Source organism: Typopeltis vanoorti, chromosome 4, assembly GCF_054136105.1.
Source record: "Typopeltis vanoorti isolate ZY-2024b chromosome 4, IOZ_Tvanoo_1.0, whole genome shotgun sequence".
In the NCBI taxonomy this organism is placed as follows: Eukaryota; Metazoa; Arthropoda; class Arachnida; order Uropygi; family Thelyphonidae; genus Typopeltis; species Typopeltis vanoorti.
In genome coordinates, this window is record NC_143552.1 from 58,395,426 (window position 1) to 58,409,911 (window position 14,486).

At 35.5% G+C, this 14,486-nt stretch overlaps 1 protein-coding gene across 1 annotated transcript in view; it reads right to left on the reverse strand.

Moving 5' to 3' along the window:
- LOC150107340 (post-GPI attachment to proteins factor 2-like) overlaps window positions 1-14,195 on the reverse strand; it is a 74,667-nt gene extending 60,472 nt beyond the window's left edge. Inside the window, exon 1 of the mRNA XM_090391816.1 lies at window positions 13,181-14,195. Within this exon, the coding sequence (XP_090247942.1) occupies window positions 13,181-13,342 (162 nt within the window). The 5' untranslated portion in view covers window positions 13,343-14,195. The remainder of the gene's footprint in view (window positions 1-13,180) is intronic.
- Window positions 14,196-14,486: the final 291 nt, after the last annotated feature.

Here is a 14,486-nt window from a genome sequence, read left to right on the forward strand (position 1 = left end):
TTGGTAACTGCTAGATTTTTGCAGGCTTCACAGGCTACTGCTAACCTACCATACACACACAGACCAATAGATACAAAAAAATTCATCCCACCATCAAACACAAAAACTAATAGTCATCAGCATCCTCAAACATAGAGTCCTAACAATTTGATCCAATGAATAGGCACCAAAGAAGGAATTTGAAATTATTAGCCAAATATTTGTAAAAAATGGTTACAGAGTTCCCAAGAAATAGGAAGCAATTACTATTTAGTTTTGAACAGGAAAAATTGAATTCCAGATTTAAAAGAAGAGTGTGTACAAAAGTTTTAAAATGAATAAAGGTTGAGCAGCTTTCAGAGATGAACTAGATCTAATACACAAACATCACTGAAGAAAAATTGAAAGAATTTGAAAACAAAAACCAAACCTTGGAGATTCAATGGCAAACAAGAAGAAAATATTAATTGATTCAGCCAGAAAAAAAGAAAGCATATCAAAAGTTCCTGGCAAGTAAGTCAGTTTTGTGCTCATAGAGAATATGTAGGAAAGTGAAGCACTGTGTAAAACTAGCTAAACAAAAGTCATGGGAAGAACATAGAAATCTACACTTGAAGTAGAAAAAGTGATCAAAAATATAAAAGTGGGACAGCAGCTGGAGTAGATAAAAAATGGCCAGAAATGCTCAAATATGGAGGAATAAAAGTTTTAAAGTGTGGCTGTATTTGCATATTTCAGAAGGCCTGGTAAGAGGGTTGAATTCTAGATAACTGGAGCAGAGCTCTCATAGTACCCATCTATAAAAACAAATAAAACTGAATATAAGAATAACAGAGGTATTTCCCTACTGAGTGTTCCTGTTAAGATTTAGTATACTTGTAAAATGGCTAAGAAAACTTGTAGAAGGGAAGCTTGGTGAAGAACAAGCTAGATTCAGGCCAAACTGAGGTTGTCAAGATCAGTTTTTCACTTTAAGACAAACAGTTCAGAAATCTTGGGAATATAAGAAGGATTAAGTTTTGTTGATCTGGAAAAGGCATACGTCAAGGTGCCAAGAGGAAAGCTTTTCAAAATGCTACACCTATATGGTGTAAATGAGACATATCAAGCAATACACAGTCTCTATTTAAGCTGTAAGTCAGCAGTTAGAATTGAAGGAGGTACATGAAGATGATTTGAGGTAAAATCAGGTGTATGATATGAATGTACATTATATCCAGTTATTCATTATCAATAAAGATCACATTATGAAGGAAAGTGGTATTAAATCTGATATCAAAATTAGCAATGTTAATGTTAGCTTTACTTTATGCAGATGATGTTATACTTGTGAATAAATCTAGTATACAAGTCTGCAAGATTCCCTGACTAAATTGAATAACTGTTGTAATAAATGTGGTATGAAAATCACCAATAAAAAAACAAAGACAACAAAAATAAAATGAGTCTACTGACTCCATGGAGATACCTAATAATAATAAAAATAGACAGAAACATTGAAAACATCAACTATATCCTGAATGGTGAACCTATAGAATAAGTAAAACATTTCAGCTATTTAGGCACAATTTTTAGTGAAGACGGCAAATTAAATCTGGGCATAGACAACAGAATTAGTACAGCTGGTATGATGGGAAGTCACCTGAACACATTTATATGGAACAAGAAAGAACCATGTCAAAACACTAAATTAGCAGTATATAAGACAGTGTTAAAATCAATTTCAACTTATGGATCTGAGAGCTGGGTTAGAAATAAAACAATCAAAGACTGGAGCCATCTGATATGAAGTTTTAGTGGAGTGAACTGATGGCATCAATTCATGACTTATTTTTCACGGTATTAACAACACCACAAACACTTTTATCCACAAGGATGTTTTATTAACGCTAATATTTCGCTGATTTTCAACTCAGCATCATCAGAGCACAACACGCATGTAAACGCGACGGTGAGTGAGTGAAACAATGTAATTGCAAAAGACAAAAGATCTAAAGTCCTATTTTTGGCGTCCTCTACGGAAAAAAAAAAAAAAAAAAAGCAGCAGTTATCCAGGAGTTTTTCTTAGGATAACCGTCTCCCAAATTTTTGGCAAATTAATGCAACCATATTTGTTAAGGTTGGGAGAATTCTTCAAAGCCATTGCTGACTCAAAAAATAATCTTTCAGATCTATAACGACTCCTAAATAGCACATTCGTTTTTCTCCATCTAATCCTGTGTGAAGGAGTGTCCAAAGCGTGGTCTGCCAGTCCCGACTTGCCATAGTAATAGTAGCGAATGTATCTTTCATGTTCTTCCAGGCGGATGTTCACTGATCTTCCTGTTTGCCCATAATAGGCCAAGTCACAGTCACATGGAACTTCATACACTCCTGGGTGTGCTAAAGGGTGAAGTTTATCCTTTGGCGAGCGGATCAGAGTTGCCAGCTTGACATGAGGCTTGAAGGTGGTGCGAAGGCCATGTTTCAACAATACTTTGGCTATCTTTTCCGATGTACCTCTGATATAGGGAATGGAAATGGTCATGTTGTATTCTTGTGTATTAGGGGTGGGGGGCAGAGTAATGGGCCTATGTAGTATTTTTTCTATTTTGTAGGGATTGTAGCCGTTGGCTAAGAACGTATGGCGCAGGTACTGGAGTTCAGTGGTCAGAGCTGTATCGTTAGAACAAATGGCTCTGGCTCTGTGTGTAAGTGTTTTTAAAATGCCGTACTGTTGGACTGGATGATGATATGATTGTGTGTGTGTAGGCTTTCTGTAAATAGAAAAAGATAGTGATCCATCTGACAGGCGGGTGACTAATGTGTCAAGAAATGGTAGACAGTTATTTGATTCTTTTTCTACTGTGAAGTGAATTTTGGGGTGTTGGCTGTTTAGGTAGGTGACAAAAGCGTCCAAAGTGTCTTGTCCATGGGGCCAGATGGCAAACACATCATCTACATAGCGCAACCAAACTTGTGGCTTGTATATAGCTGTGGTAAGTACTTTGTTTTCAAAGTGTTCCATGTAAAAATTTGCTAGCAGGGGGGAGAGGGGGGAACCCATAGCAGTACCATTAATCTGTTTGTAGAATTTTCCCCCCCATGTAAAGTAACCTGCATTCATGGTAAATTGAAATAATTCAAAAATATCTGGGGGAAATTTAGACTTGATTAAATCAAGAGTGTCTATAAGTGGTACATTGGTAAATAGGGAGGTGACATCGAAACTAACCATTATGTCTGAATTTTTTAGGATTAGATTTTTAACCAGTGTTTTGAAATGGATTGAATTTTTTACAAAAGTAGAGGAGTTGCCAGTAAGAGGGGCAAGCGACTTAGCTAAATGCCGGGCCAGATGGATCACTATCTTTTTCTATTTACAGAAAGCCTACACACACAGGAAGATACCTACATAAATAATCACATCATCATCCAGTCCAACAGTACGGCATTTTAAAAACACTTACACACAGAGCCAGAGCCATTTGTTCTAACGATACAGCTCTGACCACTGAACTCCAGTACCTGCGCCATACGTTCTTAGCCAACGGCTACAATCCCTACAAAATAGAAAAAATACTACATAGGCCCATTACTCTGCCCCCCCCCCTAATACACAAGAATACAACATGACCATTTCCATTCCCTATATCAGAGGTACATCGGAAAAGATAGCCAAAGTATTGTTGAAACATGGCCTTCGCACCACCTTCAAGCCTCATGTCAAGCTGGCAACTCTGATCTGCTCACCAAAGGATAAACTTCACCCTTTAGCACACCCAGGAGTGTATGAAGTTCCATGTGACTGTGACTTGGCCTATTATGGGCAAACAGGAAGATCAGTGAACATCCGCCTGGAAGAACATGAAAGATACATTCGCTACTATTACTATGGCAAGTCGGGACTGGCAGACCACGCTTTGGACACTCCTTCACACAGGATTAGATGGAGAAAAACGAATGTGCTATTTAGGAGTCGTTATAGATCTGAAAGATTATTTTTTGAGTCAGCAATGGCTTTGAAGAATTCTCCCAACCTTAACAAATATGGTTGCATTAATTTGCCAAAAATTTGGGAGACGGTTATCCTAAGAAAAACTCCTGGATAACTGCTGCTTTTTTTTTTTTTTTTTTTTTTTTCCCCGTAGAGGGCGCCAAAAATAGGACTTTAGATCTTTTGTCTTTTGCAATTACATTGTTTCACTCACTCACTGTCGTGTTTACATGTGTGTTGTGCTCTGATGATGCTGAGTTGAAAATCAGCGAAATATTAGCGTTAATAAAACATCCTTGTGGATAAAAGTGTTTGTGGTGTTGTTAATACCGTGAAAAATAAGTCATGAATAACCATCAACGCCTAAGCTTATCCGTTAGATTGATGGCATCAATGGCAGTATCACATTAAAAATGAGGGTATTAGGAAGGAACTTGCCATTGTTAGCATTAAGGAATGTGTTAGTAGAGCTAACTCAGGTGGTATAGTCACTTAATGAGAGAGGAAAGATTAGCAAGACAAGTGCTCTTTGCCAGGTTGGCAGAAAAAAGACCCAGATATAGATGGACTGATACAGTAAAAAGTGCCTTAAAAGACAGAAATATAAGATAATGATATTGAAATCTTGACAGATTAATTGGGAGGAAAACTGTTGATCAGACTTTAGTAATGGTGCAGGATTTTTAAGTAGTATTATCATAATTATCCTGTACACCACATTGAGGGTGCATATCAGGAATTTGATGTTTCCCTTAGAGGATATACATATACTGGCAATTGAATTAGAAACTTTTATTTAATACTGTGTTAGACCAATCCTTTTGGACCTTTAATAGTGATCCTCTTCAATTTCCTGTGCATAGTTTGGTGAGATATGGGCCAGGAACAGCTTTCATTAAATGCTTTGGTCAATTGTTGCACAAAGGAAGGCCTGTGGTTAGGACCACAGTTATACCTCTTAGACAAGCAATGGGTTATTTTCCCACTTATTACACACTCAAGATATCTCACCTTTTGAGAAACCAGTGAGCTCTGCTGTTTTCAAAATTGTCGCTCTAGCCAGATGGGCATTCGCAACAAGCCATTTATCGAACCGCAAAATATCTTTTTGTTTCCCATTGTGATCAACACTACTGATGATTACTGACCACCAACATTCTTAAATAGGTGCCTAGAACATGTGGTGACAAGTCTTTTGCATATATGCTGCATAAGTGATGTTTACATACAGCTGCATAAAGGTTTCTAATTGAGTGGCTGGTCAGGAATTTGATGATGACATTTCAACCTGGTCTCTGATGAGAACTCACAGTTCAAAATACTTCACGCAAGTTGAAACATAACAGTATGAATAAAAAAAAGTGAATATACAGGCTTCTTGACAGAGTCTGAATCTTAATTAGTGCAAAACAAAGACAACTCCAATGACAAAAATTATATTCTCATATACTTTTAAATTTTGGAACTTCTAATATCCTTTATGTTAATGAAAATTGTATCTTTGCTCTATTATTAAAGTATCCTGAAGAAGCTGGTAATAATCACTGAAAAACCACTGATTTTGTTAAGATAACAATCATATCCTAACAAAATTGTGTTTAGTGCAAAGCACACAAACAGAGATATGTTATCACCATGAATACAATCCACAGAATTCTTCAATCAAAAGTGAGAGTTCAGAATGAGTTCGTTGCTTATATATGAATGATAAATGCATACTGAGCATGGTAAACTCTTAGTTCATTTTTAATAAGATGCAACAAAAAACTCAATCCTAAGTTTCTACAGTTCAAACAATTTAATACCAAAGAGATGGCTGAATGATGCAGAGCGAATGTTGTAAAAAAGTAAAGGATACGAAAGAATGTGTAAAGGCAGGAGTTGTAATAATAACAAGAAGAATATACAAGTGTGGTCTGAAAAGTTCTCGGCCTCGACAATAGATGGCAACACTATCGGCAAGATTTTTTTTTCTAAGTTGGTACATCTGTCATAAGCATCCATGTGAAATTGCAAGTCATTCTATCAAGTAGATTGTTTTATGCAACTGTCTAAAGCAAAAGTGTTGTCTGTATCCCTTGAAATAGATACAATTGAGTATCGTAAGGTTATAAAATTCTTTGTAAAAGAAGTTTAACACCAAAAGAAATTCATTCGAAGTTCATAAAAGTTTATTATTATTATTACTGGCAACTCCAAGGAGTCCTTAGGCTCATCGAGGGAGGCTCTAAACATCATGTCAAGAACAACTATTCAACATCCACACAGTATCTATCATACTTTGCCTTGAACTCACTCACAGTCATGGCACCCACAACAGATTCTGCCAGCTTATTCCACTCATTCACCACTCTCCTAGTAAAAAAAAAAAACAAAAAAAAAAACCTAGTTCTAACACCCTTGCCCAGTTTTCATGGATGGCCCCCTAGTTCTCCCACCACCAGTCCTGTTCTGAAAAATATCCTCTGAATTAATCTTAGAAACCCTTCAGTAATTTGAATGTCTCAATCATATCATCCCTTTTCTGCCTATCAACCAATTTCTGCAACCCACAAATCCTCAACCTGTTCTCATAAGGTTCATTCCGTAGACCTGCTATAATCTCGGTCACTCCACCTCCTCCCCATCAAGAAGATGGGGAGGAGGTGGAGTGGATAAGATAAGACCCCATCTTGCCTACTGTGCCCAGATCTGGGCACAGTAGGCAAGATGGGGTCCTATCAAGGCTTGATACAGAGGAACAATAATTTGCTTGTCTCTGCTCGTCAAAGTATTCTTCAGTAACCAAGTGATTTGATGAGATGATTTAGCCACTTTTGAAATGTGCCCCCTAAACTTCAACTCCCTATCCACCAACACTCCCACATCCCTGGCCTCATCAATCTCCTGGAGTACAGTTCCACCAATGTGATATACTGCTGCTAATCTTTTCACCCCAAAATGCATAACCTTGCACTTTGCCACATTAAATTGACATCCATTCTCCTTAGCCCAGTCCTCTAATCTATCTCCAAATCATCCTGCAAAATTTTGACATCATTTGCATTCACTATTGCTTTACCCAACTTTGCATCATCAGCAAACAAATGAACCATTCCTCTCAGATCCTTTCCTATATCGTTAATTTAAAAAATTAAATAGTAGTGGTCCAAGAACAGAACCCTGCAGTATACCACTAGTCACAGGCCGTCTTTTGAACTCTACGCCTGAATAAACTACTCTCTGATATCTCTCCATCAACCACCCTCCTATCCATCTCACCAACCATATATCCAGTGGTGAGCAATGGAAATTTTAATAAAGGGCTCGCATCATCGAGTAAAAAAAAAGTCGTATTTCACACAAAAACGTTTATTAATACAGCTTGTGTACAAATGCAAATCAAAAAGTATATGAGGCTATCATTTTTAAACAAATCTTTCATGATCTAAACATGAATTATTTGCACACAATCATCTGTGTTAATTTATCTTACAATACGAAAAACATTTCTTAACTATCAAAATATAATAAGAATAAAATCTTTTATAATCGCACATATGAAATAGTCCGCATTTTTTATAAAAAAAAATAAATTTCTTTTGTTACGATAGAAGTTTTTATAACAACCAATCTATAAATAATAAATAAATATTATCTAAACACAATAATATTGAAGTATGTTATATATTTCTTTTGTTTTTATACTTCAAGTGATAATCAATGGTACCAATTAAGGGGCATTATTTTATAGTCCTATTTATTTATTTATATGCGATTATCAAAAGTGAATTCTGATTTGTAAAATGGTAGTAACAATAACTATATAATATTTTATTTAATAAAATCACTTTGTTAGGTTACCGTACGAGTTTGTCACTTAATATATTTCAAAAAATAATGTTTTTTTTTTTTGAGAAAATAAAAAAATAAACAAGAACAAGGGGCTCGCAAATTTGAAAAAAAATTTAACAAAGGGCTCAGGAGAGCCCCTGCGAGCCCCTTATAGATCACCACTGCCTATATCCATCCCCATATGCTGCAGTTTACTGATTAGAATTCGATGTGGTATCCTGTCAAAGCCTTAGCAAGGTCCAGCAGTATCATGTTAAAACCATTACCATTATCCAGTTCAGCAGTCACTGTGTTATAAAACGTAAGCAAGTTAATGAGGCATGATCTATCTTTCACAAAACATGCTGTTCCCCATACAGTATCCCATTTTCATCTATCCATTCCTGTCTTTTTCTCTTGACTACTTTCTCCAAAACCCCTTGACAACGACTCCTGATATGCTGATCGGTCGGTAATTTGCAACAACAGTCTTGGAACCTCCTTTATGCAGTGGAACTATTTTCCCCTCTTTCCACCCCCTCGGGATTAACCCAGACCCAAGACTCAAATTAAACAAAATGGTCAAGGGCACTGACAATTCTTTAGTCGCTTCACGTAAGACCCAAGCTGGTATACCATCTAATCCCACAGATGTATTCCAATTAATGTTTTGTAATATACTATTCACCTCCATTCCCGTATAAGCTATTGGTTCCTTCATTCCTGCAATATCACCACCTGGATGATATACTCTTGCAAAGTGCTCGCTCAGTAATTCTACTATATCAACTGATTCAGTTATCTCCCTACCATCGGCATTGCTTAAAATAATTCTGCCGTATACATTTTTTTTTTACTTGCAGCATATTGAAAAAACTGTTTGGGATTCACTTTAACTTGATTGGCTAATTTCCTTTCATAATCTGCTTTTCTATCACACTCGTTACCCTTCTGGCCTGTGCTTTATACTGTTCATGGGCCTGCAGATCACCTTTCTCCTTAAATTCCCTCCACAGTTGTTTCTTTTTTTTTTTTTTTTTGCTGCTCAAGCTTAATGGTGTTATTCATCCATTTAATCCCTACTTCATTTACTATCTGGACTCTAGGTATACAGTCAGCCATTACCACCTTCAAACGCTCCATTACAGCTTCCCATGCACTATCAACCTCCAGTCCTTGCAGTTTTACATGCCATGGCACTGAACACTCTTCTCCTTCGTTTTCGACAATTAAGAAATGGGCTGCTGAGTTTAAACATGGCCATACCAGCCTTGAAGATGATCCACATGAATGACGTCCAAAAAAGTGCAACACACCAGAAATCACCGATAGATTGCACGATATGGTATTGGATGACCGGTGAGTCAAAGTGCACGAAGCTACTGAGACTATAGGCATTTCAAAAGAATGTATAGGATATATTTTGCATGAAGAATTGCATATGAAAAAACTATGCGCAAGATGGGTGCCGAGCTTGCTCACAGCAGATCAAAAACGCACTTGCATGAAATTCTCTGAATAGTGCTTGGAGTGTTTTAACAAGAATAAAACTGATTTTGTGTTTCGATTTATTACTATGGATGAGACTTGGATTTACCATTACACACCAGAATCCAAACAGCAGTCAAAACACTGACAGAAGCCAGTTATTCAGCGCCAAAGAAAACAGTCGGTTCCATCTGCAGGAAAGGTCATGGCATCGGTGTTTTGGGATGCTAAAGGCATTTTGTTTATGAATTGTCTTGAAAAGGTTAAAACAATAAACGGGAAATATTATTCCAATCTTTTAACCAGACTAGACGAAAAAAACTCAGTTTGCAGAAGAAAAAAAATCATATTTCATCATAACAATGCACCTGCCCACAAATGTGTTTTGGCAAAGGGAAAATTAAGGGATCTGCACTATGAATTGTTGGAACATCCACCCTATTCCCCAGATTTGGCTCTCTCTGACTTCTATGTCTTCCCAAAACTAAATCTTTACCTCGCCGGTCAGCATTTTTCTTCAAATCAAGAGGCGATTGCAGCTGTAGAGGGGTATTTTGCAGATCTTACTGAGACCCACTACAGGGATGGGATAATGGTGCCGGAGTATCACTGGAATAAATGTGTTAAGGGAGACTATGTTGGAAAATAAAAATAATTTTGAAATTGTAAATTCGTTTTTTCATTGTTAGGCCGAGAACTTTTCAGACTGCCCTCGTAGACACATTTTAATGCCATTAAAGACAATGACACATAAACAGTAATTCCTCAATTATCTATCCATAGCAGGAAATTAATTTGTTGGTCAATAATTGAAGGATAATTAATTGAACAAAATATTATGGACGAAATTAAAATGCGCATAATGCTTGGGTGGAAAGCATTTGGAAAATTACATTCATAGTCAAAAGCCAATTACCATTATGCCTGAAGAGAAAAATTTTTAACCAATGTATTCTTCCTATACTGACATATGGCTGTTAAACACGGCCACTAAATGCAAAGGAAATTCAAATATTAAGAACGACACAATTTTGTATGAAAAGAAGTATGCTCGATATCACAAGACTGGATCACAAAATGAATACATGGATAAGAAATCAAACCAAAGTCTCTGACATCATAGGAAGAGTGAAACATCTGAAGTGGCAATGGGCTGAGCATATTGCTTGAAGACAAGATCAACAATGGACAAAAAAAAGTACTGATTATATTCCACAAGAGGAAAAACAACCACGACATTGACCTAAATCATGGTGGATTGATATCATCAGATTTGCAGGAGTGACGTGGGAAAGAGGAGCCATGAACAGACATGTTGTTTATTATTTTAACGGTATAATAGAACACAGAAACTAAGTAAATAATTAATTTATTAACTTGATGCTGATATTTTGCTGGTATTATAACTAGCATCTTCAGAGCACAAAAACACTGTTTGTCACAATACGTGAGACTAAAACAACATGGTGTACTTAAACAAAATTGTAGCAGCAACACAAAGACTAGAGTCCTGATTTTGGCGCCCTCTATCTAAAAAAAAAAAAAAAAACGCTATCATATATTACTAGAGTCCTAGAAAAGTGCTAGTTTTTTCTTAATATGACTGTCTCCCAGATCTTCGGCAAGTTAATACACCCATATATGTTGAGATTTGGAGTGTGTTTTAGGGCTTCTGTCGCCTCTAAGAACAATCTCTCTGATTTATATGGGTTTCCGTGTAGTACTTTTGTGTTTTTCCAGTTGATCCTGTGTGCAGGGGTATCCAGAGCATGGTCTGCTAGGCCCGACTTCTGTCCACACGTCCATGAACAGACAGTTTTGGAGTAATCTTGGAAAGGCCTTCATCCAGGAGTGGATTGACAATGGCTGATGATGAATTAACTTAAGGTATGGTGACATGGCACTGTACCAGAAGTTAGTTGACACACTAATCTATTCAAGGGTTAATAGAAGATTGAACAATTGACATCACTCTGTATATACAAGGTGATTCCACAATGACTTCACATCACTTGCCTTAGTATCCCATAATGCAAAACACACACACACACACACACACAAAAGAAAAAAACTTAAAGGTATATTCTACACCTCACAACTAACAAAGGCTCTGCTAAACATGAGTATGGAAACTTTGCATTTCCTAACTACAGCGCTTTGTAGTTTGCAGCATGAATGCTGACAACATACATAGCAAAATATAAATGCAATTTGAATTACATGACAAAACAACCATAGTCACATGCAAAGTATGCCTGTAGTTGCATTCAAGTTAACCATTCATCCTGAATAAGTGACAGTTATTGCTATTGGTTTCAATGTTTTTAAGTGATATTATCAATATTTTGCAATGGAGGTGAGTTCAAATTTGCTGAAATGGATGGACTTTTATGTGCTTTTACTATGGACATGCAATACTATCCCAGTAACTATATCATTTTCTGTCAAGCAGGTCTCACTGATACCCAGTGACAGCTGGTGAAATTTTAAGTGGGGGGTGCTGCCTATACAAAATAAAAAAAAAAAATCTTTTTTTTCCTAATTAGAAACCAATTTATTAATAAATAAATCTGTAGATTTATTTATTAATAAATTGCTTAATTAGGAAAAAATAATTCTTTTGATTTATTTATTAATAAATTGCTTAATTAGGAAAAAAATAATTATTTTGATTTATTTATTAATATATTGGTTACTAATTAGGAAAAAAAGAATTTTTTTTTTTATTTTGTATAGGCAGCACCCCACTTAAAATTTCACTGGCTGCCACTGCTGATACCTATAATTTTTGGCAAAGTCAAGCTAACCAATGCCAAACACTCCTCTCAGTTATTTCTGACAATTCTGATATTTGCATACATGCATTTAAACATCCTCTTAGGTCTACGGTTACAGTGGCATGATGTCTTTACCAAACTGTTCAGTTTCGCCCGCCCATTCATGATCATTTTTAAACTCTCTCCTTTGTTCCAGATGTTGCTAGGCACATGCTTAACCATCCCCCTCATCCCTAGTAACCCTAAATTTTCCCTTCTATAATTAAATAAAGGCAAATAACATTCAAATTTTCATCAAAAAAATAGTGTGCATGTTTGCTGACTGATCTGCAATGAGTGCCAGTGATGCAAGTAAAGAGATTATCCAAGACATGAACTATCATACTTGTCTTTTGTATCCATATGATCTGTGGCTGGGTAAGATGTCTGAAGTAATCCACTCAATGCCTTGAATGACATTTTGTAAGAAGGACATCCTTGTATATACAGCATTCTTTGCACTTGTAAATCTAGTACAAGCAAACATGGTGGGTGGAGAGATCAACTTTAATGAATATAAAAGACTATATTAAATATGTTTACCATAATTAGTCAAATATATCTGACAATGATAAGTTTGCATAAGTTGAATATTACACTAAATGCATGTCACAAAATCAACATACAGCTAACTACTGACATGAAAACTGTGAGGTTCTAAACATGTTCAAGCACAGTCTTAATATTTGTACTCAAAAACACTTGACCATGAGTACATGGAGTCCTTTGCATAACGATGATGATCATGTCCGGTTTCCATGAGTTCCTGTTGTCAAATTCGATTAACTTCCCAAAGGAATTCATGTAGAAAAACGCATCTGTCTACAGCTCTAAATGCATGGGACACTATTCGTTGGAAATAGATCTGCAACAAGCACATATAATCATCATGGATTTTATTTCATTATGTTTGATTGATATTCATGGAAAAAAAAAAAAAAAACATTGTTTAGAGGTAGTATGACGCGAAAGACTTGAATCACTGAAAAGATCCCAGTGGAGAACTACTGGGCATGAAACTATTAGACAAAGTAAAAAAATAAATGATTACGGGTATCATTAAAATGAAAAAAAAATAATAAGAAGAAAGAAAAAAAAAACCGCTTACCTTACAAATTGTAGTGTTGACAATTTTAAAATTAAACAACATCGATGTAGCAAAACAGAAGACCATGGATGTTAACGGTAAAGCAACCGTTGTTAAAGATAATTTCTTCACACTCAGACGAAACAGAGGTTTGTCCAGGCCAACTACATTATCGTCGTTCATTTTATATACACATATATCTATATATATAAATATATAGATATATATGTGCGTGCTTGTATATAATTATTTTATATTCTTAGCAAACCACAAAATTAACAGCAACAAGCCTGAACACTAGCAAAGTTACGGTAATATGCATTGACTCCTTAAAGTGCATATATGCAAATATATACATATGCACAAAAATTTTCATATAACTGGCGTCACTCTGAAACTTCAACTTATAGAAATTACAATGAACAGCATCAACACTTAATCACAGGTTCTAACACAACAGGAAACAGTTTGTCTATATAGCAAGTGCTTATATCTGCACAAACAGAATTTCACTCAGCTAATGTATTCTGAACTGGCAAGTTATCAACAGTAAAGAATGCTACTCATTGAAAACTTTGTTTATTCAGCAGCAGCTGTTAAAATATAATCAGTGTTGCGAGTATTATTTATTTATTTATTTATACTGGTTCAACATTATGTAGCAGTTTTTTCTCAAAATAAATCCATGCAACCTAATTAAAAATGTGTGAATTTCCTAACTCCAGGCATGTATCATACCATTCATTCTTCGTAATGACCACATATCACAGTTGAAATCAAGAAGTACAAATAGTGGACTTATCTTACTTATTCTTTATTTAAACAAATTCAAGAACATCGTGATTGCATGGTGAACCCAGAAATCTAGATGCAACACGAAAACAAATCATCCAATCTTATGCCAACCATTCTTCCTAAGAGCGAAACAGTAATCAGTTATGTTACGAAATACATTATCAAAAGTGTAAAATAAGACGAAAATAAATGCACAACTCATCGCACTTCACAAACAAATCAGAGATAAACACACAGCGAATCAAACCCCATTACACAGCTTGAAGTTTAACTACTTTGGATCCAGGAGATTATTAATCCACAAATAAGTGAATAAATAAATATACAAAGCAATTCGCCCAAAGAAGCTAAAAATACATTTTTTTTTCCTCCCATGAGCCTTGGTGATTCTGTGCAGAATGAAACCCATTGTAAATAATAATAATAATAATAATAATAATAATAATAATAATAATAATAATAATAATAATAATAATAATAATAATAATAATAATAATAATAATAATAATAATAATTATTATTATTATTATTA